Below are 24,378 nucleotides of genomic sequence, written 5' to 3'. Positions count from 1 at the left end.
CTACATCTTCGCTACCCTGCTCTCTGCATCAGAAACACGGATCCGTGTGAAGACCAACACATGAAGACCACCAGGCTTTGAAACTAAATGGTACCGACTGTTGTCTGCAGTCAGCTGATGGGACTGAGGCAGAAAGAGTTTCACCTGACGAAGAATTACTGAGGAAAAAGACAATTGCTGACAGACCAGAGACAAGAAGGAACCTCCAGCCTCCTGCATACACTCTCCAGATGAAAGACAACTCACCTTACAAGACTGTGCTCTTAGGCTACATAGAGGAAGGAGGTCAAAAGGCTCCCAGCTGACCAGAAAAACAAACTTGCAACACCCTGGATTAATGTGTCAACGTACAAGACCGTGTGCAACTTGCAATTTAAAAACAGTAGAGTTGGCCTGTTCCTGCCAGCTGTTAGAGCCTTAGAGGATGGCAGAAGGAAATGGAAGAGCAGCAGTGCAGACTGAAGTCAGTTTTAACCTGTGGGTTTCTTCGCTTTTCAGACTCACTGCCGCTGGGGAGCGGAAGCTTAAGGTGACCTTCCGGTACGGCTGATGGCCGCAGCAGGATGGCTGGCTGGAACACCCCCCGGGTGACAGGCAAGGCTCTTCTGTCGGGCAGACCACGCTCCCAGCAATGAATGGCTCAGGCTGCAGGGACCAGAAACGTTCTTGGAGGGAACCAAGACCAAGCTGAAGGTTCCTCACTGCCAATTAGGCCAACTGCTCACCAGGAGATGAGCTTGGGAGACAAACGGGGCGCAGCACGGAGATGGAGGCTGCAGCTCAGCTGCCCTCCATCTGTCAGTCCCACCCTGCCTGTCCTGGACATTCACCTCCCCAGGAGCCCCTGCGCTACCTGGAAGCAAAGGGAAACTCGCTAGACTCCTGCTTTCCACAGCTCTTTTCTTGACTGGCACCCAGTTTTTCATGGCCTGGATTCTTTTCCTAGGACCATTACAGCTGCCAACAAAGCAGTTGTTTACTGTAATACAGGTTAACTACACATGACTGCAGAAGCCAGATAGTCACCACCCAATTTTGTACAAGTTAGGAGAGAAAAGAGCAGACATAGGGTTTGATAGACTAGCAAGGAAAGGGAAAGGGCAAGCACTTCTATAAAAAGACTTCAGATGAATCAGATTTCATCCCTGCTCAACAGCCAACCTCACCTTCACTGGCATCATACTCCCCACTTTCTAGGACCTCTTCTTCCACATCTGGACAGGAGTCATCAGGTTCAGAATACACGTGACGACCACATCCAGGTGCCGTTGCTGTTTCCACCTGGACTGGACTGCAATCTTCAAGAACTATCACAAAGTTACAAAAGAGGAAGCCGGAAAGAGAAGCCATTAAAAAGCAAAAGGCGTGAGGCACAAATGACTGGGCAGCCACCACCTGGCAATGACTCTGGCACCTCCAGCCTGCCCCGGATTCGCGCCTCTGTTGTGACAGGAGGTGTGTTCACAGTCCCAGAAAACACCACCGCTCTCAGACACTGACGAGAGTACAAACAGACAGAACCACTCCAACGTGCAGATTACACACTGCACCAGGGGAACCGTCAGCGATTCTCCCCAGTTCATTCACAGGCTTATGGTCCACAGGGATTTGAATGCCAAGGTCCCTCTTACACGCTCTTTATTTATGTCCGACTCATAATATTGTATGCAAAAGTCACATCTGTGGCACCTCAGTTATCTGGATTTTATTCTGGACTCTGTATGCTGGCTGAACTGACCCAAGGGGCCCAACGGGTTCAGACACTCTTGAACAAGCGTCATCATATGCTGAACTAAGATGAGACAAAATCTGTCCACAACACGCACTCATAAAGATCCAGATCCCATTGCTATTAGCGCGTTATTTCTGCCAAAGCAGCACTCATAGCTTACAAGAGGATTAGTGTACTGATTGCTAAAACACAGAAACGTAGCATCCATGCCCAAAAGCTTGCTATCCAAAATCTTGGTCTACCAACACTAAGACACATACTTAAGCTTAAGCGAGTATTTCTTTGAAAAAATTACAGGCCCAAGGCGCGGCAGATGACCTCAAAGCACAATAAATGTACAGAGCATGTGGAATTTCAGGACACACGCAGATGAAAGCTGAAGCCAACAACAGTGAAATGGGGTCATGTTGTCTTGGAGAATTTGTAAATAGAAAGAATGGAAAAGACCTGCTTGAGGATGTGCAAAAACGCATAGCTAAACGCATAGCTAAAAAAAATGGTGTTGAATTAAAGAAAAACTTTTAAAATAATGAATATCCAGAAACATCTTCCACTGTGGAGAGCTATTAGGCACTTTACCGGTCTCCTAAAAAAATGGAAGTAGTAGTTGCTACTAACGCTGCTTGGAATATTTCCACCTATACTACTTTCAGGGAGTCCTTCATTCAAGCAGAAAGCTCTTCTTGCCCTCAAAATTACCAATGAATTCTTATGTTTCATGAATTTATTATTACTACTCCGTTGGGAGAAACCCACATCTATTTTATCCCTTCTCTCCACCTCTTCTGTTCAGTGGTGGGGAAAAAAGTAGTAAGATTTCATTTCAAAGGGGAAAATATCAAAAATTAACAAATAGGAAAGAGAATGAATGATCATCACACACTGCTAGAGCTTGAGAGGCAGCTGAGTAAAGTCACAGAGAAGTTCATAATGCCATGCACTAACAAGCAGAAAATTGTACTGATTATTCCTGAATCACACGCTATTTCTCATTATCACGAGAGAACAAAAGTTAAGATTTTTTTTGATCACTGCAATGATTTTATAAGCAAGGAAGTTTCAAACCTAATTGGAATTTCTGGTGGAATTTATACTTTCTGTAAAAAGACTGGATCTTCCTTGCAGCTGCAACCTTTTCACAACGAGCTGTATTGCTTAATATTGCCATTGCTTAATTCACCTAGAAATCCAAATGTGAAAGTTTCCGTTTAACTCGAGAAATGGTTTGCACATTAGGACTGTCAAATGTAAGGAATGTAAAGTAACTGATTTTGAAAGAGCAGGAAATGGAGAAATCCTGGTACATTATGACAAGCAAGAGGCACAGAAGTCAGCTCAGGATCTCACAAAGCCATAGAGGAGAAAAGTTAAGAAGAACTAAAACACTGCCCCAAGGAAGAGGCAACGACGTGGTGAATGGAATGCTGCTGTTCATCTAAGAAACGAGAACTTGCCTGCGAGTTTTCCATGGGATTACTGATGAAGATAATCCCAGGCAGGCAGCAGGGAGAGCCGAGCTGACGGCATCTCCTCCCTTGGCCAGCACGGGCCAGCAGTGCGGCAGGGGACGCCGCCGAGGTTCTGGCTGCTCGGGGCCATTAAAGACAGCACTGCTAAACCACCAGGAGGCACGCTGGGTGTGCCGGGGGCTTCTCAGGTGAAAGCACCTATCCTCCGAAGGTGTGAGTGGTCTCGGACGTCAGTGACCGCTGACATTAAGTGCTGATCTGCCCAAGTATTTAGAGCTAATTTGCCGACTGGCTACAGCTCCACTTCTGCACCGGTGCACTTCAGCAAAGTCTGCTGTGAGCTGGCACACCCTTACACTGCCTGTGGGTTTTGCTGCATTTCAGTGACGGATGGTTGAATTAATAACAGATAAAACAGCTATCTTTTCCCAATTCAGTAGGAATTGCATGCTTTTTCATGTGTTTTCCCCTTAACATGTACCGGGCACGCGCAAAATGTAAAACGTGCATAAAAAATATAAAACATTCATCGGGTCAACTTCTTTAAGCCTCAGTATGAAAAAATCTAACCTTGTTCATCGTCCCAGAAGTCACTGTCAGAGTATTTATCATCTTCATCCTTCTCACTGTCAGAGACCTCCAATGCCTTCTCTGATAAGGTTTCACTCTCCTTTTCAGTGTCCAAGTCAGGTTTTTCATCACCTGAGGGTGACTCTGATGTTCCACTCATTTGATCGTCAATCTGTCTCTCTTCTGCTTCAATATCATCATCGTACTCTAAAATACAAGAATCATACTGTGAGACGGAATTCACAACTAATAAAGTTCTTTTTAAGCAGGCAGAGGTTAACTTCATCAATCTCCTTTTGCCTGTACATTTGCTCTGTCTTTTTAATGCCATGAGAGAATCTAGGACCACAGATGGAAGAGTAACAGCACATTATCATAAAAAAGCATCGTATTCTTCATAAACAGCATAGCAAAAAGCACTAAAGCTACTGAATGATGCATCAAGTGTGGTCAACACATTAAAAACAACAAACAAAACCATTAGCCACTGAAAGGACTAGAAAAACTGAGAACTGGGCAAACTCAGAAAGAAAATGCCACACAGTCTCTTGTTACAGGAGAAAAAACTGTTGCCATGAAGAAAAAATGCCCGCAACAGAGAAAACTGGAGAAAGATAATCTACTGCTGCACAAAGTAAGACAAATGTGGATTGACATGGCTAATCAGCAAAGCAGTGGCTTACAAACTGAATGAATTAAATCAATACAGGCAAAGGGTGCTGCGCAGGAACACTCTGCCACCGCACTGCTCCCGTACCTCCTTCAGCTCCCACGTGAAATCCTCATACAAATGAGGCTTACAACAGATTTACCATTTCCACACCAACATGGTCTGGATTCCGTCCCAGGCCACGAGCCTGACAAGCTGTAGTAGCTCACAGACAGCTCTGCTCACATCTGTAGTACAGACTGGCCCCACGCGTACGCATTAAAGAATCCTCCCCTGCCCAGCCGAGCTGCCGCGGTTGGAACCCCAGGCACCAGCGCACGGTGATGTCAGTGATTTCCCCGTGACATTCAGTAATTCCACTGCCACCACCAGCTCACTGCGCGCGCAGCAGAGAGGCAACAAACCCAAACGGTGCAGGAGAGCTGCCACCGCTGACACACCAGCTGTCCCTCATGGCCATCACTTCTCACCTTTCAGATTTTATTGCCCGCCTCTTTTTCTTTCGATCGGTGCTTTTAAAACACTGAAGTGACAGATGCCAGGGACAGAAATAACGCGTATCTGATGCAGAACCAATTAGGCAGATAAACAGTTACCCAGACAATGAGAATTAAGGGAATAAGGAGATTTTTTTTTTCTGTGGGGTAATACCCCACCTCCTCCCTACACAACAGCCCCGTCTCTCTCCAACCCCAGAGTGCCAAGCTGGGCACCCCTGTGACAAGCCACTCCGTTTGGGCACTCACAGCCACAGCAGAACAGAGAGCAGAGCCTCCCATCTCCACAAACTTAACTCCGCCCTTGCCTTACAGGAGTGGGCATCGTGCACAGGAGGTTTAGGATTCCTGGCACGTGCCCACCGGGTGCAGGGCAGCAGCACGTCAGAGCCCCCGCAGTGGGACACCCCTGGCAGGGGCAGCCGAGGCTCCAGATGAGCACAGCTCAGCACCAGCGGCTCTGGGCCCGCACGGACGCGGCTGGGCTCAGGCAACACCGGGCACCGGAAAGATGCTGCTTCTGGAGCCGTTCCAGCTGCTCTGCAAGGGCACCGCTTGGCATCCAGGCGGGACGGCACCGAGGCGGCCACCCCCCTCCATGCCGGGGGGACGGGGTTGTACCCCCTTTACACTGGTCACTCCCGCAGGCCTGTGAGCAGGGCTGGGGACAAGAGGGGCAGGCACAGAGGACACAGCGGGGAGCCAGCCCAGCAGCCCATGAGCTGATCCGCGGGCACGCCGCGGTGCTCCTACAGCCTCGGGGACGGGCGGGAGCGCAGGGAGCTCTGCACCATCTTCCCACGCCCGCTGAAAACGCCAGCACAGGGGGTCTGTGAGCTGGAATGAGGGGTGTCATCGGTGGAATCACTCCTCCTCACAAGTGACAATCTCCCAGCCATCGCCTCTTCCCAGGATCCCAGAACACAATTCACCTTTTACTGGTGCTATGGGATTGCACTCACGTCAGAGAGATGGGAATTGAGCTCCCATTATGCACTTTTCCTTCTGGAGTAATAAGCAACATGATGTGATGGAGCAAGTCAGAAAGAGACAACCCCCATTTAAGGACAGTTTGCTACCACTACTACTACTACTACTACTACTACTTTATTAACCACACGTCTCTATACGAAATTCACCTAAGCTACAGTATTTTGTTAAATTAGTTCTCTAAGTTCCTTCTACCATAATTTGCAGAAGTCATTCTAACCTCACAATCATGAAACAGTAGATCCACATTTAGTCTGGAGGCAGATGGTATAAAAGATGGTATAAAAATCCCTGGATCCATGTATCTTGACTGAGCTCAGCTGAAGTCATTTTGATGCCACACCAACATTTTAGCCAAAAGAAAAAAAGACGTTGCCAGAATCGATATGAATTCTTTGACTCTGCACCCTTACCTCCTTCCAGTAGTCTGCCTTTGTACATACACAGGTTCTCCCCTCCACAGTGCTGCCTGTCCCCAGCAGCCTTGCCAGGTAAACAGAGATTTTTCCCCACCAAGGCCACGGTGACACGCGCGCCGCTGCGTACCAGGGACCTGGAGACGACGCCAGAATTCTGTAGCAGGAAATACACAAAAAATGCAGTCAGCTTCCAACTCTAACAGAAGGTGAACACAAAGAGCATGTATATGTGCCGTACACTTGAGGCTGCCAGTCTTTTAAGACAGGCCTTGAGCTGCTTAAATTGGGAACTGATTTGTAATATGCAGAAGGGCAGGAAAAGATTTCAAACTGAAAATCCACTGCATCGAATTGCCCAAAATTGCAGGGACCATGACCCATATCGTGCCTCCCAATCCAGGGTTCCTACCATTTCCTTCACAGGAGTTAAAACTGGCTGGAGGTCTAGTGTAACAGATGAAGGTTCGTACGCTCAAGGCATTTCAGACATGGTCAGAGACAGGATCAGACTGACTACACCAGAAGGTGTTAAGTAAGAGATCCCATGGTTTTTCTGATCAAGCACTTTTTTTCCCCCAGCTGATGAAAAACACCAAATGTTTTAGTATATACAGAGATGGGTGGCAGTTACAGATTTTAATAGTTAGGAATTTTATTTCTTTCAAAAATTCAGTGAATCTTTATGCAAACTAGGTCGACACATCTTTCAGCATTAGGCAAATACACCAACAAGGAAGATTATATACCTGTACATAAACAGAGATGTAGACAGAGCTAACTTACCTTCCTCGGAGGGTGCTCTGCCTCAGTGGGCACACTGACGGGACACAATTTTCTCCCTCTGGTTACCTCACTTCTCACTGTGTTTCCACGTTTTTGCTGGGGTGGAGGTGGTGCCGGTATCAGGCCGGTGTTAACGACGGGAGATAAACTGGTCATGTATTTTACCGCATTTGGACCTTTTACTTCGCTCCTTTCCTCCTGTGAAAACATATAACCAGGTTAAATAGGTTATGCAAAACCAGCGACCGAGCGTATTGAACCAACCATGGTTTGATGGCTCTTTACACCTCGTAAGACACATGCTTCTAGAACAGTTCCATAACTGAGTGCTTGCAATTTTGTTCAGGAAAAGATTTCTGTGCTAAAACCCTTTCTTTTAATTTGCAAAGCAACAGGCAGATTGCTTGGGAGCGTCACCCCCATAGCTATATACAGCACTGTGAGCCGGGTACTGCTTGTAGTGCAGAGTTCTGATCCCCAGCAGACAGAACCCCACGGCACTGCTGCGCTCCCTCCGCTGGCAAGCAAGTTCCAAAGCAGCCAAGGTCTCCCAATAGTAACGTCATTTGGCATCAGTTACACAAGATGTGGTTCAAAACGCTTCTCTCCCATTTGTAGTGGAGGTCTCGTCCTCCTTCAGATGAAATGCAAACAGAGGCCCAGGGCCCTGAAAAGCAAAAGGCAACTCTAGAGAATAAATTCCACAAACATCGTGTGCTCTGGGTCTGAGCTCTGCGTCATGTCTGCATAACCTGTGACTGACCCGGCTGTTTTGTCAGCAGGGAGCATGAAGCAGAAAGTGCCGGCAAATTCTTGGAGAAAGGATGGTGCCCATCACAGTAAGAGCAAATGCAGGAGGGAGCTATTCGTCCAGTGTCTGCCAGGCAGCGGTCACAGCCCCATTCCGAAATCCTCCAGCCCCATGGAACTCCTAACACAAAACCAATTACACCATGTTTTCCTGGAAAAAAAGTCCAAATCTCACCTGAAAGTAACTGTGTATGTATCAAGATCATGTCTGGCTACTCCAAAAAGCTCTCATTCTCTGAACCTGCCAGTGTGACTTAGCAGGAGGAATGGTAACTAGAAAAAATAAAGGAGGTTTTTTGTTACTTTGCAGCTGTAGATGAAGGTGAAAACTTGTAAGGCTCTGTGGAAATATTCCTGAGTTCTTGGTGTTAACCAGGTGGCTGCCTCCCTCTCGACATAACAGATAGTCTATGTGGAGGGAGAAAATTATGCATGCAGAGGTTTTATACTATAAAAGATAAGCCACCACATTTTTCCTCACTGTGATCAAGAACTGGGCATTAGACCAGTAAGTCAATGTCTTGAAAATTAAGGGGAGGTTAACAAGGAGAGTTTAAATAAAAGCTGATCACCATTTGGAAGGCATGTTGCCTGCACTAACCAGGTCTGGGAACTACAGTACTAAAGCAGTATTATAAAGCTGTCCCTAAAATGACTTTATTTTCAGAATGAAATATGGCCTCACCCTGCTGGCAGGCTGTAGACTGAGTTGAGGTGCCAGGCACTTCTTTTTAGATGTTGAAGTATTTACAGCCCCCACTGCAGCACAGATGGGAAGTGGTGGGAAATGGAGTGAGTGCTGCAGATCCCCTGGAGCTGCATGTGGTCGCCTGGAAGTCTAGAACAGAATAGAGAAAACAGCTACAAAATCTCAGCGTATAGTTTCCAGTGCAGAACAGCATCATGAGGGGGGGGGAAAAAAAAAAAAGCACCGATTGAGATATTTGGAAGTGATGAGTGATTCTCAGGTACCTTCAGGAAATTACATTTTCTAGTCTGCCTCCATAGAGCCAGGCCCCTTTAGGCATCTTTCGTTAAGCATCCAAATACTGGAGCATCCAGAATAAATCTTGACCATAAATCCAGGTTTTGCTACTGTCTCTTCACAGTGCAGCCTTGAAGCAAACACGTGAGCTCACAGACACTCACAGGAACGCAGCCACGTGCTGCCTTTTGGTGCCTTCAGCACACGCACACTGAGAGAACGCACCACCAAAGCAGGCCTATTTTTGTGCAATACTCTGCATTTTTGTGACTTTTTTAGTTCAGCTTTTCTTTGTATACCCCTCAGAATACCAAGTTAAAAACCTGTTTATCCGAGTTAACTTGCTGCCTTAGAACAGGCAGACTCCTTGGATCAGTGTTGATGTGACGATGTCCACCACCACACACAACTACAGGCCCAAGTGTCCTCTTTCTGGAGAGGAGGTTATTCAGGACTGAAAATCTCACTGCAGTCTGCACCCATGATCATCACTGAAATCGAGAACCGGTGAAAACTGAACCATATATTTGGCCTTTGACCTTAGACGTTAGTATCCTTATATTTCAAGAGTATATTAACATTCCTTCTCTGCCTGTTAACAGAGAGGAAGAGGTTTCTGAGCCAGAGCTCCAAAGCACAGCCTTCTGCATGAGCTTTCATCTTTCTTCACCCCTTCACCTCTGTTTTCTAAAAGACCTCCATTGCTCTCAGGATTTTAGAATGCGTGTGAACGCACCTACAGCCGCAGCACCCATTAACAATACTTAACGTACTGACACCGGCCTAGCTTTGGGCGACAAGGCAGAGAAAAGGGAAGGATTAAAGCAGGTTTATCACAAAGATTTTTTTTTTTCCACATTCTGATGTGCCATTCCTGCAGCATCGGCTTCTGCAGACTTCTCTCTAATGAGACAACCCTGCAAACAGGAGGTCGGCCCCAGGGGATGGAGGATGGGGCAGTCAGACCTCACAGGCCTACGTGCACGCCTGCGCTCTGTGTGCTCACGCCAGCGCCTTCGGGGTGGCTGCTAAAACTCACCTGTTGTTGGGAGCAACCAGTTGCTTCTCTGCCAAGGGGAGGGAAGAGCCCACGATGATTTCTTGGACCGGGTGGGGGATGAGGGGAGTGCATAAAGCTGGCATTTCCCACCGGTCTTCTGGATGGTCCCGCCTAAAAGAAGAGAAATTTATGTCTCTGAGGTACTAAATTGTGGGAAAGAAGCACATCAGCATCGGCCTGCCAGCTCTAACAGCAATGTCTGAGCTTGCCTGCCAGCTGTCTTTCACTGGACAGCTGTGACACTGGGACGCCTGGTTAAGGAAGGAAAGGAAATCACGGGGAGAAGGAGAGAGACAAGGGACAAGACTTGTTCCCACCTCTGACTCATTTCCCTGCAGTCCTCTCCAGCTGCTGATCCTCCTAAATTCAATCATCTGCCTGTTTCTCCGTATCTCCTGATTCTTGGCTTGGCTGAAGGTCTCTTAAATCTGAGTGCATCTGACACTTCCTTGCTCTGGCTGCTGCCCCTCCCTCCCTTTTCTTTTCAAAAGCCCCACACTGGGCTGACGACCCTTCTGCAGACAGACAGCTCTGTCTCTCATCCTCCCTTGCTCAGTCATCTGTCTTTCTTCTTTTCTTTCAGATTAGCTACTCAGCCAAATTCACTGAACGTGTGAGCTGAGGATTAAATTACTCTGCTAATTGCAGCCAGGTTCCTGTGTCCTGGTCAATGCATACCTCTATGCCAAGGGCCTTACGAAACACGGTGCCAGCCAGGCCCTCCCGTGTGTATCTCAGGTGTTCCTCCTCTATAGTATTCAGCTGGCATTCCTTCTCAGGTAGGATTCTTCCACTCCCCGAGATCTGCCATAAACAAATAGAATGTAACTAAGAAGGACAAGACAGGACAGGGTGTGTTTTTAAACAGAGCCCAATTCCCCAGAAAGGCTACTTTCTCTTCCCAGTCAGTTACCACCGCTGCTTCTGCCACGGTGCTGGAACTCACCTTCCGAGCACAGAATTGTCGTTTCTTTGACCCCGGGGACCCCATCAGCCAACTGAAGAGGGCAGGAGAGCCCCAGTCACATTTCCTAAAAGCTGTGGGCTCAGCCTTGCTCTTCAGGGGCCGCTGCCCAAGTCAGCGGAGGGCAATTAAATACTTGCCTTCCTACTGCGTAGGGGTTGCATCTGCCTGTGCTAAGCAGAGTCACACCCAGGAGTGCATAAGTATTTTTCAAAATGTCCAGCACATTCACCTTGACCAAATCCTTCAGTTTTCCATTGAAGTCTTTTAAAAAAATAACACTGAACCTATTTAAACAGCTATTAGAGTCAAAGATGCTTAGATGTCACATTTTAAAAACCTAAGAGAAACAGTAACCTAAGAGAATCAATGCTGCTGCGGGATATGGTGTAGGGGAGAACTTTGGGATCGTGTGGCTTTGATCTGGCACAGCAGAATTGCACGTGTTTGGCTGGTCAAATTCTTACCAATGACAACGCATACTTCTAAGAAATGAACAACAGGACTATCAGTGATTTGACTTGTGCAATATTAAGAGAAACAATTCATTCTTTTCTTTTTTTCTCAGAAAAGGAAATTTTTCAATCTCACCAGTCCTGATCTCTGATGATGTTGTCTTATCCAGGTATTGCTGACGTACTTAGTCAAGTGTTTGTCCTTCAGTCTGTCGTAGGTTTTCAGTAATCTGAAATAAAAGCAATACAGATGCATATAAGTCCCTTGACAGCCAAATCATTACAGCTTCATTTACAAAGACCTGCCCAATCGTTTGCTGCACAAAATGCTGTCTCATTGAATCATGCCCAACATTTTGCCAGGTAAATGCCCATCAGATTATGTAAAAGCAACATCTTACGGCCTCCGGAGGATTCCCGTCAGAAACAAGGGACGTCTACAGCAGACAGAGCAGCTCAGCACCGAACGGCGTAGCACCACCAAGGCACAGGCTCCAGCAGAGCCCAGCCCTGGAGGTCTCCTCCAAGACCAACCCCCGCAACAGCCTCCTCGGATAACGGACTCTTCCGAGATTTTAGAGCGCGCTTCCGAGGCTTGAGAGAGACCGACCAGACAGCACTGCCCCCACTCTGAAGGGCTGTTCGGTCCAGCAGACTCCCGGGACTGCCCTGCTGTAGAGGCCAGAAGGGTTGGGCCGGGCTCCTCTCTGCTGGGCTATTCCCCTTCCCAGAGCCCTGGCACAGGGGTGCCAAGTCCTCCTCTGTATCCAGAGCAACAAAAATGAATGCAAGGCCTCCTCAAGTCTCTTCCAGTTCCCATGTCAATATGCTCAAGGTTCTCTAATGCGTACCTTGAACAATCCAAAGTGAGCAAATTCACCTCTCTCCTATTTATTGGTGAGAAGCTGTAAGACCAACAAAGGAAGAACCAGACCACGCAGCCCATCCAAGCAGGACCCTCCCCTGCTCTACCCAAGGCACGTCCTGCATCCCTGGGAAGCCAACAGAGCTGAACCATCACAGCTACCAAAGAGCAGAGGTTCCAAAAACTGAACCTCAGGTATGAGCTGAACGAACACAAAAGCTGAAGCATCCATAATTAGCAGACACAGTTTTAAGTAGTTCTTAATACAACCTTATTTGACTTCACCCTCTGGAAGACAGGAGAAATAACCAAGGAAGTGACAGTAGGCTTCAGTTTTTAATACTCTAAGTCCGCTCACATTTGTGAGCGCATAAATTTATTGCATAATACGTTCAGTCTGACCTTTGGGCTCTCTAGGCAGGTTGTGTTTTAATTACACAACAAGAGATTGAACTCCTTTGCTTCCTTTGGCTTTACATTTAAATTCCACTGTACCTGTATTACACACCTTTCAATAGGATAATTCAAGATAAATGTCTGTTGCTATGCTGAATTACCACACACAAAGGTGTGCTCAACAAAAGAACAAACAATTTCAAAAAAAGAAACCAAAAAACCCAAAGAGATCATGGATTTACAGGAATTTTATCTGCGCTTTCCCAAGAATCTCACAGGTAGCCTACCAACAATAAATTAAACTTTAAACAAACAAGTTAGTTCACCCTGTTATGCACATTGATGAAACACCGGTACTACAGTAACTGTTCTACATTACTTTTTGAATCCACTGCTTGCATTCGCTTTGAAACCACCAGATTACATTGGTTCTGCTGAGGATTGACTCATGCTATCACCTGGCAGCTGCATACAGCAGCAGAGGAGAAAGTCAATCCAATTCCTTTTCATTGACTTCCTTCCATCTAATATTTCAGGGACCATAAAAGCAGCTAAAATGCAACTCCCACCTGAGCAGAGGGATGTAGTAACTTCAGTTTCAAAGAAGTCTGTACCTGTATTTTCTCACTTAAATGATGAACGGGCTGGTCCTCAAAAATGCTGAATTCAATTCAAGGTTCAAAAAGGTACTGGAGGGAAGGAGGAAATGTTTGGGGCCTCAACCAAGACCCATCAAACCGCTGGAAAGAAGGCAGCTGGATGCCCTGGGCTTCGGCAGAGGCACGGTGCGGCGGGCAGCCCGAGCTCTCTGCCAGGGAAGGCCCCTCTCGCCCAGGAGAGCGGCACAGGGCCACCGCACGGAACACGCCGGGCGCTGGCACCCGCGCAGCACGGATCTGGGCTCATTGCTGGCTCCACAGAGCAACGCAGCCTGGGGCTTGTGCAGCGCCTCCCCAAGAGCAAGTTATCGCAGAAACGTCACGGATTTCCTAACTCCGTGACTGTCAGAAACAAGCTCTTGAGCAAAGCCGACCCCTGGTCTCATTTAGTCCTCTGCTCCTGCACATGTTGTCAGCAAAGGGAAAACAGAAGTTCATGTCTGAGAAGCTTTCTTCCAGAGATTTAAATATTTAAGAGCTACATACGAATGTCACCCCTAAATCCTCTACAAGAAATATAAGTGCAGAACTGACAAAAATGTGTGTTAGGAAAACAGACAGCAAAGGAGGAGAATCAGTCTTAAACAGTACTGTACAAAATGTTTGTTACAGCGGTATCATAGTAAGCCCAAAAAGTCTTTTTTAAAATTTTTATTTCTGGGACTCCTTTTTCTCTGCTATTTATCCTGTTTTGTCTTCTCTCTCCAAATTCTCGGTATTTACTGGAATTGCTGAACAATTTTCCTAGCACAGAAGCTAGACCGACTGATCTGTAGCCTCCAGGACGAGAGTCGAAGCTCTTCTCAAAACTAGTATCACATTTGTTTCTCTGGTATCACAGACAGTAACTTCACATCACTGATAGTTCAGTAATTTAATTAAGGTGATTTAAAATGCTTGGATGTACACTGTTTGTTCCTAAGTTTTTTTCTTTTTTTTAAATTTGCTCAAAATCCTCCTTCACCTGCACCTAAATTTGAGTCCAGTTCCCCAAATTCATACCAAATCAAGACTGACTCAAATGAGGCAATCTCCTCAAAATTCTTCAGCGGGGATGTTCCAGATGTAGCACTTTTACTACAGAGTTGCTGAGAAGCGGTGACATCCCCTTTTAACAATACCTTTTCAATGGGCATCCACTTTTTAAAAAATAAATGTTCTTTACCTTGCTTACTATCGTAGATGAGAATATACTTTATATTAAAGATTAGATTTTTGGAGTTTCAAAGGAAAAGGTCACCATCAAAATTATCTCTGCTGCTCACCTGTCTAGAATGTTGAAGTGAGGGACCATATACCATGGGAAAAAGGAATATTCCCCAATTTACATATCCCTTGCATTAACTGGCCATTCTACTGAAACAGAGCAAATTGGGATTACAAAAACAAACACAAACCAGAGCTGAGCTGATGACCAGGATTTTAGGCAATTAAGGAACTGTCCACTTGGAACTCCGTATTCAGCAGGATTTGCATTGTAGTATCACTGCCACTATTATTTATTACCAGTATCTGGTTTTTCTCACCTTGCAGTGCACAACACACTGTACTCAGGGCCAGGGCTGTGTATCACAATGATTTTTAAGACTGCTCTTGCTCATTTGAAAGGATATCAAGACAAAGTCACAGCAGGCATCCCGTGTCAGTTTTGTAAAGCAAATCTCTGCAGTTAATAATTACAGGGCAATTAAATCAGTGACTGCTCCCCAGAGGCATAATCTAAGAGAGCCCCAAAGCTGTAGCTCCGCACTGGTGGAGTCACGGGGAACCGGAGCCCCAGTGTCGTACGCCCCAGCTGGAGCTTTCTGCCCCTCAGCCAGACAGCCCTGCCCTGGGGGAGACCACTCCTCACCCCAGCAACCTGCTGGATCTCACACCGTGTCTGCTGGGACACGAACAAGAAAGGCTCGTCCGGCTTTCAGGCAGGACAAGTCTCACCACAGGCTGTCAACCACAAACAGCAAGTTCAAAGTCCCCCAAGGCAGGGGCACTGGCCCAGCACGTTCCGCTGGGGAGCAAAGACTCCTCTGAGGAGACTTTCCAGGCACCCGGCACCTGCTTGCCATTCCCTCCCTAAGAAACTCCTCAGCCACCATCACCTAGGTCCCACTTGCACAATAAAATGCTGTCAGAGTCTCCAGAGAGGGAAGCCGATGCTGGCAAAGTGGTTCTCTGCAGAACTGGGATTTGGCGTTAAATCCTGATGGTAAGGACTTTGTGAGTCCCCGCTGGGAATGGCCTAACAGGCCCATGTGGGCTTAGGACTTAGAAGATGGTGCAAGTCCATCATAGAGAACGGGATTTTGCCATCTACATGCTAGTACAGGCATCCAGAAGGTAACTGCTGCCTTTATGACACTATACAGCAAAAATCTTTATTTTGTTTGGTGCCTCCAAGCTTACGCTAAGCGGATAGGGCCAGCGGGTTCCTCTCTCTCCCAGGCCAACTATTCAGAAGATGAAAAGCCCGGAAAACAATCCCCTGTCTCCACAAAAGGAGGCTGGTGCTGTGTGAGGAGCCAGGGCTCTGTCACATGTACACTGACCCTCCTGCTCCGAGGGGGAGCCGCTGCCCACGGCTGGGCCACCCGCCGCCCCGCACTGCGCCTCAGGGACTTCACCTCGAGGAACTGCCCTGGCTTCCACAGTTATTAACCTCGACTACTACTGCCGGGCTTGTCAGAAACCACGCCGGGACACGGCTACTGAACAAACTGACCCGAGACAGCAGGCGACATTTTGATGGGGCTTTGGAGCCCAACAATAATTAACTGGTCTCTTCCAAGGCCACCAAACCCTGAAGCACACGTACCGTTTTACTCAAGTCATAGCCACGGGAGGGAGAGGCCACAGTCTCTCCAAATCACCTCGTATCTTTGCTGAAAAATCTGCAGGACCCCTTCAGCCCTGACCATCTGACCTCAGAGAGACCACTGCTCACCTTGCCCCACGGATGCACGGCTCACATCCACCTGGGTTTTGTCTCACAGGCTTCACACTACTTCTTTACTCTTTGTCTCACCTGACTTGAACCTTTGTCTAACCTCACTGTTTGGCTGCGCTGACACTCACAACCTGCAGCTCTGAAGCTGGACAACAACAAGGGGAAGGCCTGAGGCCACGGCCCCGCTCCCAGCACACGCCGTCACCACGGCGCAAGGGCCCGGGATGCGCAGAGGAGCCGGGTTCAAGGCGCCGACCTGCGCCCGACGGCTCCCCCCAACCAAACCTCGCAGCCAGAACCACCGCTCTGCCCGCACCGAGCGCCGGGAAACACCTTCAGGGCTTCCAGCTGTTTGCAGTGCTCAATTCCGCATCGTTATTCTTACAGAATCGAAAGGCCGGGGCCGGGAAACGAGCATGACTGCCCAGTTAACCCAGTTCACGCGCAAGGGGTGACCCTGACTGCACCACGGCCCCCGTGTCCCCCCTGCTGCCACTGCCCAGGACTGCGCGGGAGGGACAGTGACCAGACTGGCCCCCAGACACCCCTGCTCTCCAGAGCCTGCCCGGGCCAGCCCTGGGCCCTCCACAGTCCCCCCGGAGCGATTCTGGGCCTTCTGGAGCCCTCCTGAGCGCCCCGCCTGGAGCCCCCCAAGCCCATCCCCAGGTCCCCGGAACCCCCCCAGCCCCACTCACCACGGTGGCGAGTGGCTCAGGTCGAAGGGCCAGCGCTCCGGGCACAGCGAGAGGCAGCTCTGCCGAGGAGCCTGTTGGGTCTGGGTCTGGCTCCGGCCGCGCCTGGGAGCTGCTGGTGGCACTGGCTGCCATGTCCCGCCGCTGCTCGCCATGGCCTTGATCTTGCTCGCAGCCGCCTCCTCCTCCTCCCTGATCGCCTCCACTGATCACCACACCCTCCTCCTCCTCACTAAAAGCCTCCTCCTCTCTAATCAACACCTCCTCACTATTCGCCTCCTCCTCCTTTGCTCTCTCCCCTGCCAGCCCCTCCAGCACCATTTACATCAGGAGAAATCCAGACACAAAAGGAGCAAATGGTGGCAGCAGGATCAGCTTGGTGTTACTTTACCAACACAAGGCTGAGCAACTCGGCCAGCGCTGCCCTGCAGCTGCCCCAGCAGTGGGGGTACCTCTCCCCCAGCTCTCGAGTTGCCTTTCAGCTCAGCTGGAGCATCCCACCGACGGACACGCTGGCACCAGAGCTTTGCTACTGCAGGGGGACTCACCTGAGGATGGCGTCCTGCCAAAACTCTTTTCTCTGTTGGGATCTGCAGAGACAGGAGAACCAGTATCACACCCTGCTGCCACCAACCAGGGGTCAGGCTGTTTCCCCCACACACAGTGGGAAAACCCAGACCTCTGGGGTCAGGTTCGCTTCTCAAGGTGCAAAGCAGTTTTCTAGCAGAAGCAGAAGGCATCAGGCTGATGCCCCTGCTTCCCCTCCCTCCTGAGGGCCCCTCTCTGCAGCTGTGCTCCAGTCCCAGCAGCTGGAGCACACGGACAGCAGGGCTGTTCCTCCACAGAGCAGCCGGGAGCGGGGCCGGGAGGCAGGGACCAGGGCCTCAGGCCACTCTGACACCGGCACGACCTGGCCAAAAAGCAGCTCTCCCCTTGTTCTTGGGCCTTAAGCCAAAAAGAGCCTCCCACTGCACCCAGGAGCTTAGGGACTGACAGTGGCTGAGCAGGGGGAGGGGGAAAAAGCAAGTCTTTCTGCTCTCCTGGACAGATGGAGAACGGAGAAGGTCAAAGCCAAGGAGGCTCTGCTCCTCACCGAGCCGTGTCTCTCCAGGAGCCCCTTGTGATCCTGAACTCTGCAGCCTTTGGGACCCCCTGGGCTGAGGAGCACTGTCGCAGACACGGGGCTTCTCCAGAGCGGGGAGCGACAGCCCAGCTCTGCCAGAACTGCACCTGGGGCTTCCTGGGACCAAACGGGATCGACTGCCTACACACAGCCCCCCCTCAGCCCACGCCCTGCCTCACCCTTTGACAGTGCACAGCTTGTGCAAAGGCTGTGTCCAGAGGGCAGAGGGCCAGCTCAGAAAATCAGCCGAGCTGCAAAACGCTGCACAAGCAAAGCGGTGCCTTTGCTGCCCCCCCACCCCGTGACACGAGCCTGAGGAGCCAGCTGGGCTCTGAGGGAGAGCTCTGGCCCAGACAGCCCAACGCCTGCCTGACACGTCACCGCCACTCACATGAAAGTGACCACGCAGAAGCTGCTGGGCCAGATGAGGATGAGGGTGCTGCAGCAGTCCAGGCCCAGGACTTGCATATTTCCACATCAGGAGAAAACCGTATGGGCCAAAAACCTTTTAGTGAAGTAAAGGGTGGAAAAAAGTCACTTCCTATGATAGCCAATATCCTGATAGAGACACAGATTTTGATTCCAGAAAGAAGCTTCATTCTGCACCCAGGTAAGAGTCAGCTGAAACTGGTACCTGCTGGCCTTCTTCCTTTCTTTGTTGACTGAAAAATCACAATGATGAACTAGGCAGCCTGCTGAGTTCCTAACCACACCAATCCTAACCAAGTCTGGCACTCCCAAATATGGAGAGACCTGTAAACATTCACAGTAAAAGCTGTGGAGAAAGTCACAAATCACGTCCCATTCTGCAAGTCAAATTCTTGACTATTTTCTCACTACTGCTGATTTAACTGTAAATTGCTTCAAAATAACACCTAAAATTCTTAACTTTTCATACTAGTAAGCTCTTGGTGCCATCAGAGAAGCACTGTGCTGAGAAGGCACTAGGAACATATGGCAATATTACATATATACATTTTGTCTTATCTTAGATCACGTTATTTTGCAATTTGAAACCTTAGTGGAAGGATTTTTGCTTTCATCCTGATCAGACATTTAAGCGCCAGCCCCCTGCTCCAGCTGCAGCAGAAGGATTCAAGCTGTTTCAGCACCAAAGTAAAATTTCACTTCCCATTTAGCTGTTGTTTTTTTCCCTTCCTCTTAATTTTATATTTAAACAAACAGTTGAAGTTTTTGCTTACTTGAGGAAAAACAGGGCTATCCTCCTCCTGTTATGACAAGCTACTGATCTGAAGGGCAGAAAGCTGAGACCCCCACAGAGTTATTTAGAAGAGCGGGAAGAATTTGAGTCATAAGTTGGGACTTCTTTGGTCAAAACCGAGGAGGGAGAAGACAAATTACAGGGAGCTCAAGGGAAGCACAAGAGGGCATCTGGGAGCCAACAGCGTGATGGGGGCATGAGACAGCACTGCAGGGTCGTGTGTCAGGCACAGTGTTTTCAGGAGCTACAGAGGGGAGTTAATGCCCCTGACGACAGCACAGCTCGTCTGACGTGGTGGCCCTGCTGGTCCTTCACATACTGGACAGATGAACCGTCCCTGGGAGGACTGGCGAGGAGAGATGCGGGGATCGCTGGGACATGGCAGGCGGACGTGAGGGCTGACGTCAGGAGTGCCGGATTTGCTCGGGCCAGGAAAGCAAGTGGGAGAAGAGTGGGGTGACTCCTGTAAATGCAGGAGAGGGAAATAACACTTAGGGAGAACAGTTACTAAGATTGAAGGGTGTGAGCACCAGAAAAAATGTGTACTGCCTGGTCCTGAGTAACTTTAAGCTGCAAACTGGAAGAAAACTTCTTAATGCTTAGAAGATTTGGGTGCTGCAACAGCCTTCCAAGGGAAATAAAGAAAGGAGGTGATACAAGGAAATGACCACCTGCTTTGGCAACTTATTTACTTATAGCAACTTGTAATGATTTCTGAATATTGCTTAATAATCCTGCTTGCCCTGACAGTTCTGTGAAAGCTTACCAAGGGCTACTGTGTTCAGCAAAAATAAGAGACATGTCCTTTGAAAGCAGACGCCCTCTAACAAGTTTGTTTTTGTAGTGGATAGAGTAGATGTAGTAGCCATGTATGGGTGGTAGAACTAGTATACTGGTGGTTTTAGATAAGACAGAGGTGGCAAACCTTCTGGAACCACTCTTCTTGTTCAAGAAACTGGCTAAGAGAATCTCTGAGGAAAAGTACAAGGTGAGAAAGACTATGAGCCTTCCGCCAACAGACCCCCAGAGACGCCCCCCAGGAGGCAATGGGCAGGTGCAAAGAGAAACTGCTGACACCAGCCTCTAGAACTAACCCAGCCTCACTTATGCATATGGATATTTGTGCTATGTAATCCAATTAATATGTATATGCACAGTCTATAAGCTTTGGTAAAATGTGCTGTCGGAGTGCAACCTTCTGGAGAAAAAACTCCTCGCACCCTGGAGTAAACATACCTGCTGTATAACTCTATTCGAGTTGTAGAGTCTGTTTCCGTGAATCGGAGGAAGCAACCAGCCAACCCCTCATTGCTTACTATGGAGTTCAGTCAGCTTTTGATGGACCTGGAGATCTCTTCCAATCTCTCCTTCCTCCAAATTAACTGCCTCTCCAGGCACTGTCTTTCCAGATACATGTTCACTCTTCACTTTTTAATTGCTCTGATGTCTTCTTGCTTGAAACACTGAACTGTTGCTGCTCAAAAAGCGCTATGCTGGCAGGACCGTTTCACTTGTGAATTGTGCTTAGGTACCAATTCAGATGATGTGGTTTCATATAGCAAGGATTACATTTTTAAATCACTTAACAAGCACAGGAAGGACTTTACCATGTTTGATCTCCTCTCCCGTTACCGCTGTCGTTGATGCAGATCCCGTGTGTGCAGTGTCCTGCTGTGGAGAGCCTGGGCCGAGGATCCCCATTACATGGTACTGGTCTGAGGGGGTCACCTGGGATGTTAAAACAATTGTGCTCAGTATCAACAGGTTAGAAAAAAGTTTAAAGGCTTCTGAAGTCAATGTTTACACACCCTAGGGTCCCACCGTGGTAAATTAAGATTGCTGTCTTTGGGTTGTGTCAGCAGCGCAGGATTTGGCCATTCCCTCTATAAGAAAAGCCAGTAACCGTCCATCTAAAACTGCCATGTAATTCAGGGTAGGACTAAATGTTGTCAACATAAACCTTTTATGAAGAACTACCTCTAGAAGTGTTACTTCTTGCTGCAAATTAGAATAAACAATAGCTCTTACTATTGTGAAAAAAAAACAAGAACTTGTTCACAAGAGCAGAAGCCAAAGCATCTGGGTAGAGCAGACATGTTCTCGCTACCAGCATTGCCCAGGAAAGCCCACCAAGAAATCCCAGCAGGCTGCAGAAAATGCCCTGTCCCAGAGCGGATACACTGGAGTTAGCCTGCAGTCTTTCAATACCCAAGGATATTCCTTCAAATTTGCAGCACCAACTTCACAATCTACAGAATACTCACTACACTTCAGCCTCAAAGTCAGTTGTTACTGCAGTGCCATGAGGCCAAAACTGTTGGTCCTCAACAGCGATGAGAAAAAGGATCATTCCCACACCACTTCCCAAAATTCTGCTACTCTGAAATTTGCCTACACTGCTACAGCTACTGCTTCACTCCAACGTCCCTTAAGAAAAAAATTCTGTCATTCTTCTAGCACTTGCTCTAGACGCATACCCAAACAATACTTTCTTATTCCCTATGGATCAAGCTTTTATATTAACTTGTCTTTTTTACAATCTGTAGTCAGGTTCCTGATAAGCAGTAAAGCACCTTGTCTTGCAGGAACTCCCCTCTTCTCCCCACTCTACCCCCATTAAAAAACACACCCACTCCACCCCATGGACAGACCTTGAATCTAAACTAAAAAACAGGGCTTTGTTTGAAAACTGTCACTTAAACGGCTATCCAAAGCTGAAGTACTTCCAACGGTCTTATCTTTTCAGCATGAGGTGTCTCTGAAAAGCTTAAAGATTATGAACAATCACCTTATCCATATTTTGCCCACAGTTTAATTGCCCGGAGCGTGAGCAGGAAGTTCTCTTCCTCTGGCACTAGATGTAGCATTTCATCGGTAACTCTAAGAAAAAAGTTGAAGCACAGCAGTTCCTGGTAACAGGTACAGGTCTGTTTCATGCTATGCTGGATCAATAGCTTACAGTTTGTCATTCAAATCTTTGAAAACAAGTTTGGATTACTCACTTTATAGTACATTAAAAATTACAGATTACACATAACATTCAGTATCCCTCCAGGTAACTGGTGCCCCCAACACCTTTGTCATAGTTTATAGACATGATATAGCCTGTTGCTATTTTCTGCCTTTCTCCACAGCTCTCTCTTCCGCTCCCTGTCCTCTTTTTTCTGTCACCAGGTGCTGCTTCCTGGCCTTATTTTCCCTCTCTCTCCTGCAGCCTGTCCCCTCTCTCCCCCCTGTCTCCCCTGCTCAGCTGCCTGGGCCCTCTCTCTGGGACTCGGTTCTGCCCCCCATCCACTTTTGCTCTTCCTCCATCTCCATCCCGGAGGCCATCGCTGTTGTCTCCTTCTCGGACCCTTGTCCTGACCCACACCCTGTTTCTCAGTCTCCTGGGACTGTTTCCATCTTCTCTTGCTCCGTGCCCTGCTCTCTGTCCCTGCCTCTCCCTTGCTCTCCCCTCCGTCCCTCTCTCCTGCTCCCTGTCCCATGTCTCTGTCCCTCCACTCTGCTGGTGCCTTTGCTGTCTCTCGCCCCCCGGCCCGCTCACTCGCCCTGCCTGTGTCTGTCCGTCCCTCTGTCCTCCTTCCTGCCCTTCTCCTCTCGCTGTCCCTCCGTCCTGAGGCTCACCACTCTCTTTCTTCCTGCACCCGCTGTCCCCTTCCCCTCCACCCTCCTCCCGCTCTGCCCCTCTGCCCGGCTCCTCACCAGCATTTCTCCTTCCCCCACTCCCTGCCCAGCTCCCCCCCCTCTCCTCGTCCCACTGCCCGTTTCCCATCCCTCTGCCCACCGCCCGTCCCTCTCCAGCAGCCCAACGCCCTGTCCCACCTCTCTCCGCCGCTCTGTCCCTCCCTCCTCTTCTCTTTCTCCTTCTTCTTCTTCTCCTGCAACTCTTCCCCCGCCTCTCCCCTGCTCCACCGGCCGGAGCAGCCCGGGGAGGCGGCCATGGGGCTGGGGGGCGGGGCCGGGCCGGGGGACGGTGTCCGCGCAGGGTCAGACCGCGGGAACGGGTGCCCCGGGGCATGCTGGGAGCTGCAGTCCCGGGCACGGGGCTCACCGGCGGCCATGTTGGTTCCCGGGGCATGCTGGGAGCTGCAGTCCCGGGCACGGGGCTCACCGGCGGCCATGTTGGTCTCGGGAGCTGCAGCCTTTGCTCCAGCTGCGGCCCGGCTGCGGTCAGTACTGGGGTCACCCCTGGGGCCCTTGGGCAGGTGTTGGGGTTTCTCCTGCCCGCTGGATGCCTGGGGGGCGGGGGGGCGGGCGTGTGTGCTCCTGGTCAGCTGGAGCTGGGCCCGGCCGGGGCAGGCCCAGGAGTAAAGTCAGAGCTGGGGAGGGGAGGGGGAAGGACACAGACCCCCCTGGGCACAGGCACCGGGCAGCCCTACCCCCAGAGCCCCCGGGAGCCCCCCCAGCATGTTGAGCTGTATTGAGGGAATCCAGCCTCCTCAGCCAGATGACAGAGACTGGGAGAATGACCTCCCCGCAATCCAGGAGACAGTCAGTGACCTGCTGCATCATGTAGACACACACAAGTCTATGGGACCAGATGGGATACACTCGAGGGTGCTGAAGGAGCTGGCTGGGTGCTCGCCAAGCCACTTTCCATCGTTTCCCAGCAGTCCTGGCTGACCGGGGAGGTCCCAACAGATTGGAGACTGGCCAATGTGACGCCCATCCATAAGAAGGGTCAGAAGGATGATCCAGTAAATTACAGGGCTGTCAGCTTGACTTTGGTGCCTGGGAAGCTGATGGAGCAGCTCGTCCTGAGTACCATCGTACAGCACATGCAGGACAACCAGATGCTCAGGCCCAGTCAGCATGGGTTTAGGAAAGGCAGGTCCTGCCTGACAAACCTGATCTCCTTCTACAACAGGGCCACCTGCTTATTGATGAGGGAAAGGCTGTGGATGCTGTCTGCCTCGACTTTAGCAAGGCCTTTGACACCGTTTCCCACAGCATTCTCCTGGCAAAACTGACTGCTCGAGACTTGGATGATTGCACGGTTTGCTGGGTAAAAATTGGCTGGATGGCCGGGCCCAAAGAGTTGTGGTGAACGGAGTTAAATCCAGCTGGCGGCCG

General features: G+C 49.3%; 1 protein-coding gene across 1 annotated transcript; it reads right to left on the bottom strand.

The window, feature by feature from the left end:
• On the bottom strand, positions 1 to 23,260 carry LOC141969725 (glutamate-rich protein 3-like). The gene is made up of 12 exons (XM_074925803.1): positions 23,128 to 23,260; positions 20,913 to 21,033; positions 17,509 to 17,550; positions 11,541 to 11,634; positions 10,664 to 10,789; positions 9,965 to 10,096; positions 8,626 to 8,778; positions 7,131 to 7,328; positions 6,342 to 6,501; positions 3,772 to 3,978; positions 1,167 to 1,307; positions 1 to 158 (listed from the first exon to the last, which is right to left on the bottom strand). The coding sequence occupies exons 6-12, from the start codon at positions 10,055 to 10,057 to the stop codon at positions 1 to 3; spliced, it is 1,110 nt and encodes a 369-aa protein (XP_074781904.1). The 5' UTR covers positions 10,058 to 10,096; positions 10,664 to 10,789; positions 11,541 to 11,634; positions 17,509 to 17,550; positions 20,913 to 21,033; positions 23,128 to 23,260.
• Positions 23,261 to 24,378: the final 1,118 nt, after the last annotated feature.

The sequence above is a fragment of the Athene noctua genome, chromosome 23 (assembly GCF_965140245.1).
Source record: "Athene noctua chromosome 23, bAthNoc1.hap1.1, whole genome shotgun sequence".
Classification (NCBI taxonomy): Eukaryota; Metazoa; Chordata; class Aves; order Strigiformes; family Strigidae; genus Athene; species Athene noctua.
This window is presented reverse-complemented; position numbering and strand designations above follow the sequence as displayed.

Excerpts from the sequence above, each read along its gene's own strand:
- LOC141969725 (XM_074925803.1), bottom strand. The coding sequence starts at position 10,057 with ATGCACTCCCCTCATCCCCCACCCGGTCCAAGAAATCATCGTGGGCTC. Across the intron at positions 3,979-6,341 it reads AGGCAGACTACTGGAAGGAG|AGTACGATGATGATATTGAA; the intron begins GTAAGGGTGCAG and ends CTTGTATTTTAG. Across the intron at positions 1,308-3,771 it reads CTTCTGGGACGATGAACAAG|TTCTTGAAGATTGCAGTCCA; the intron begins GTTAGATTTTTT and ends ACTTTGTGATAG.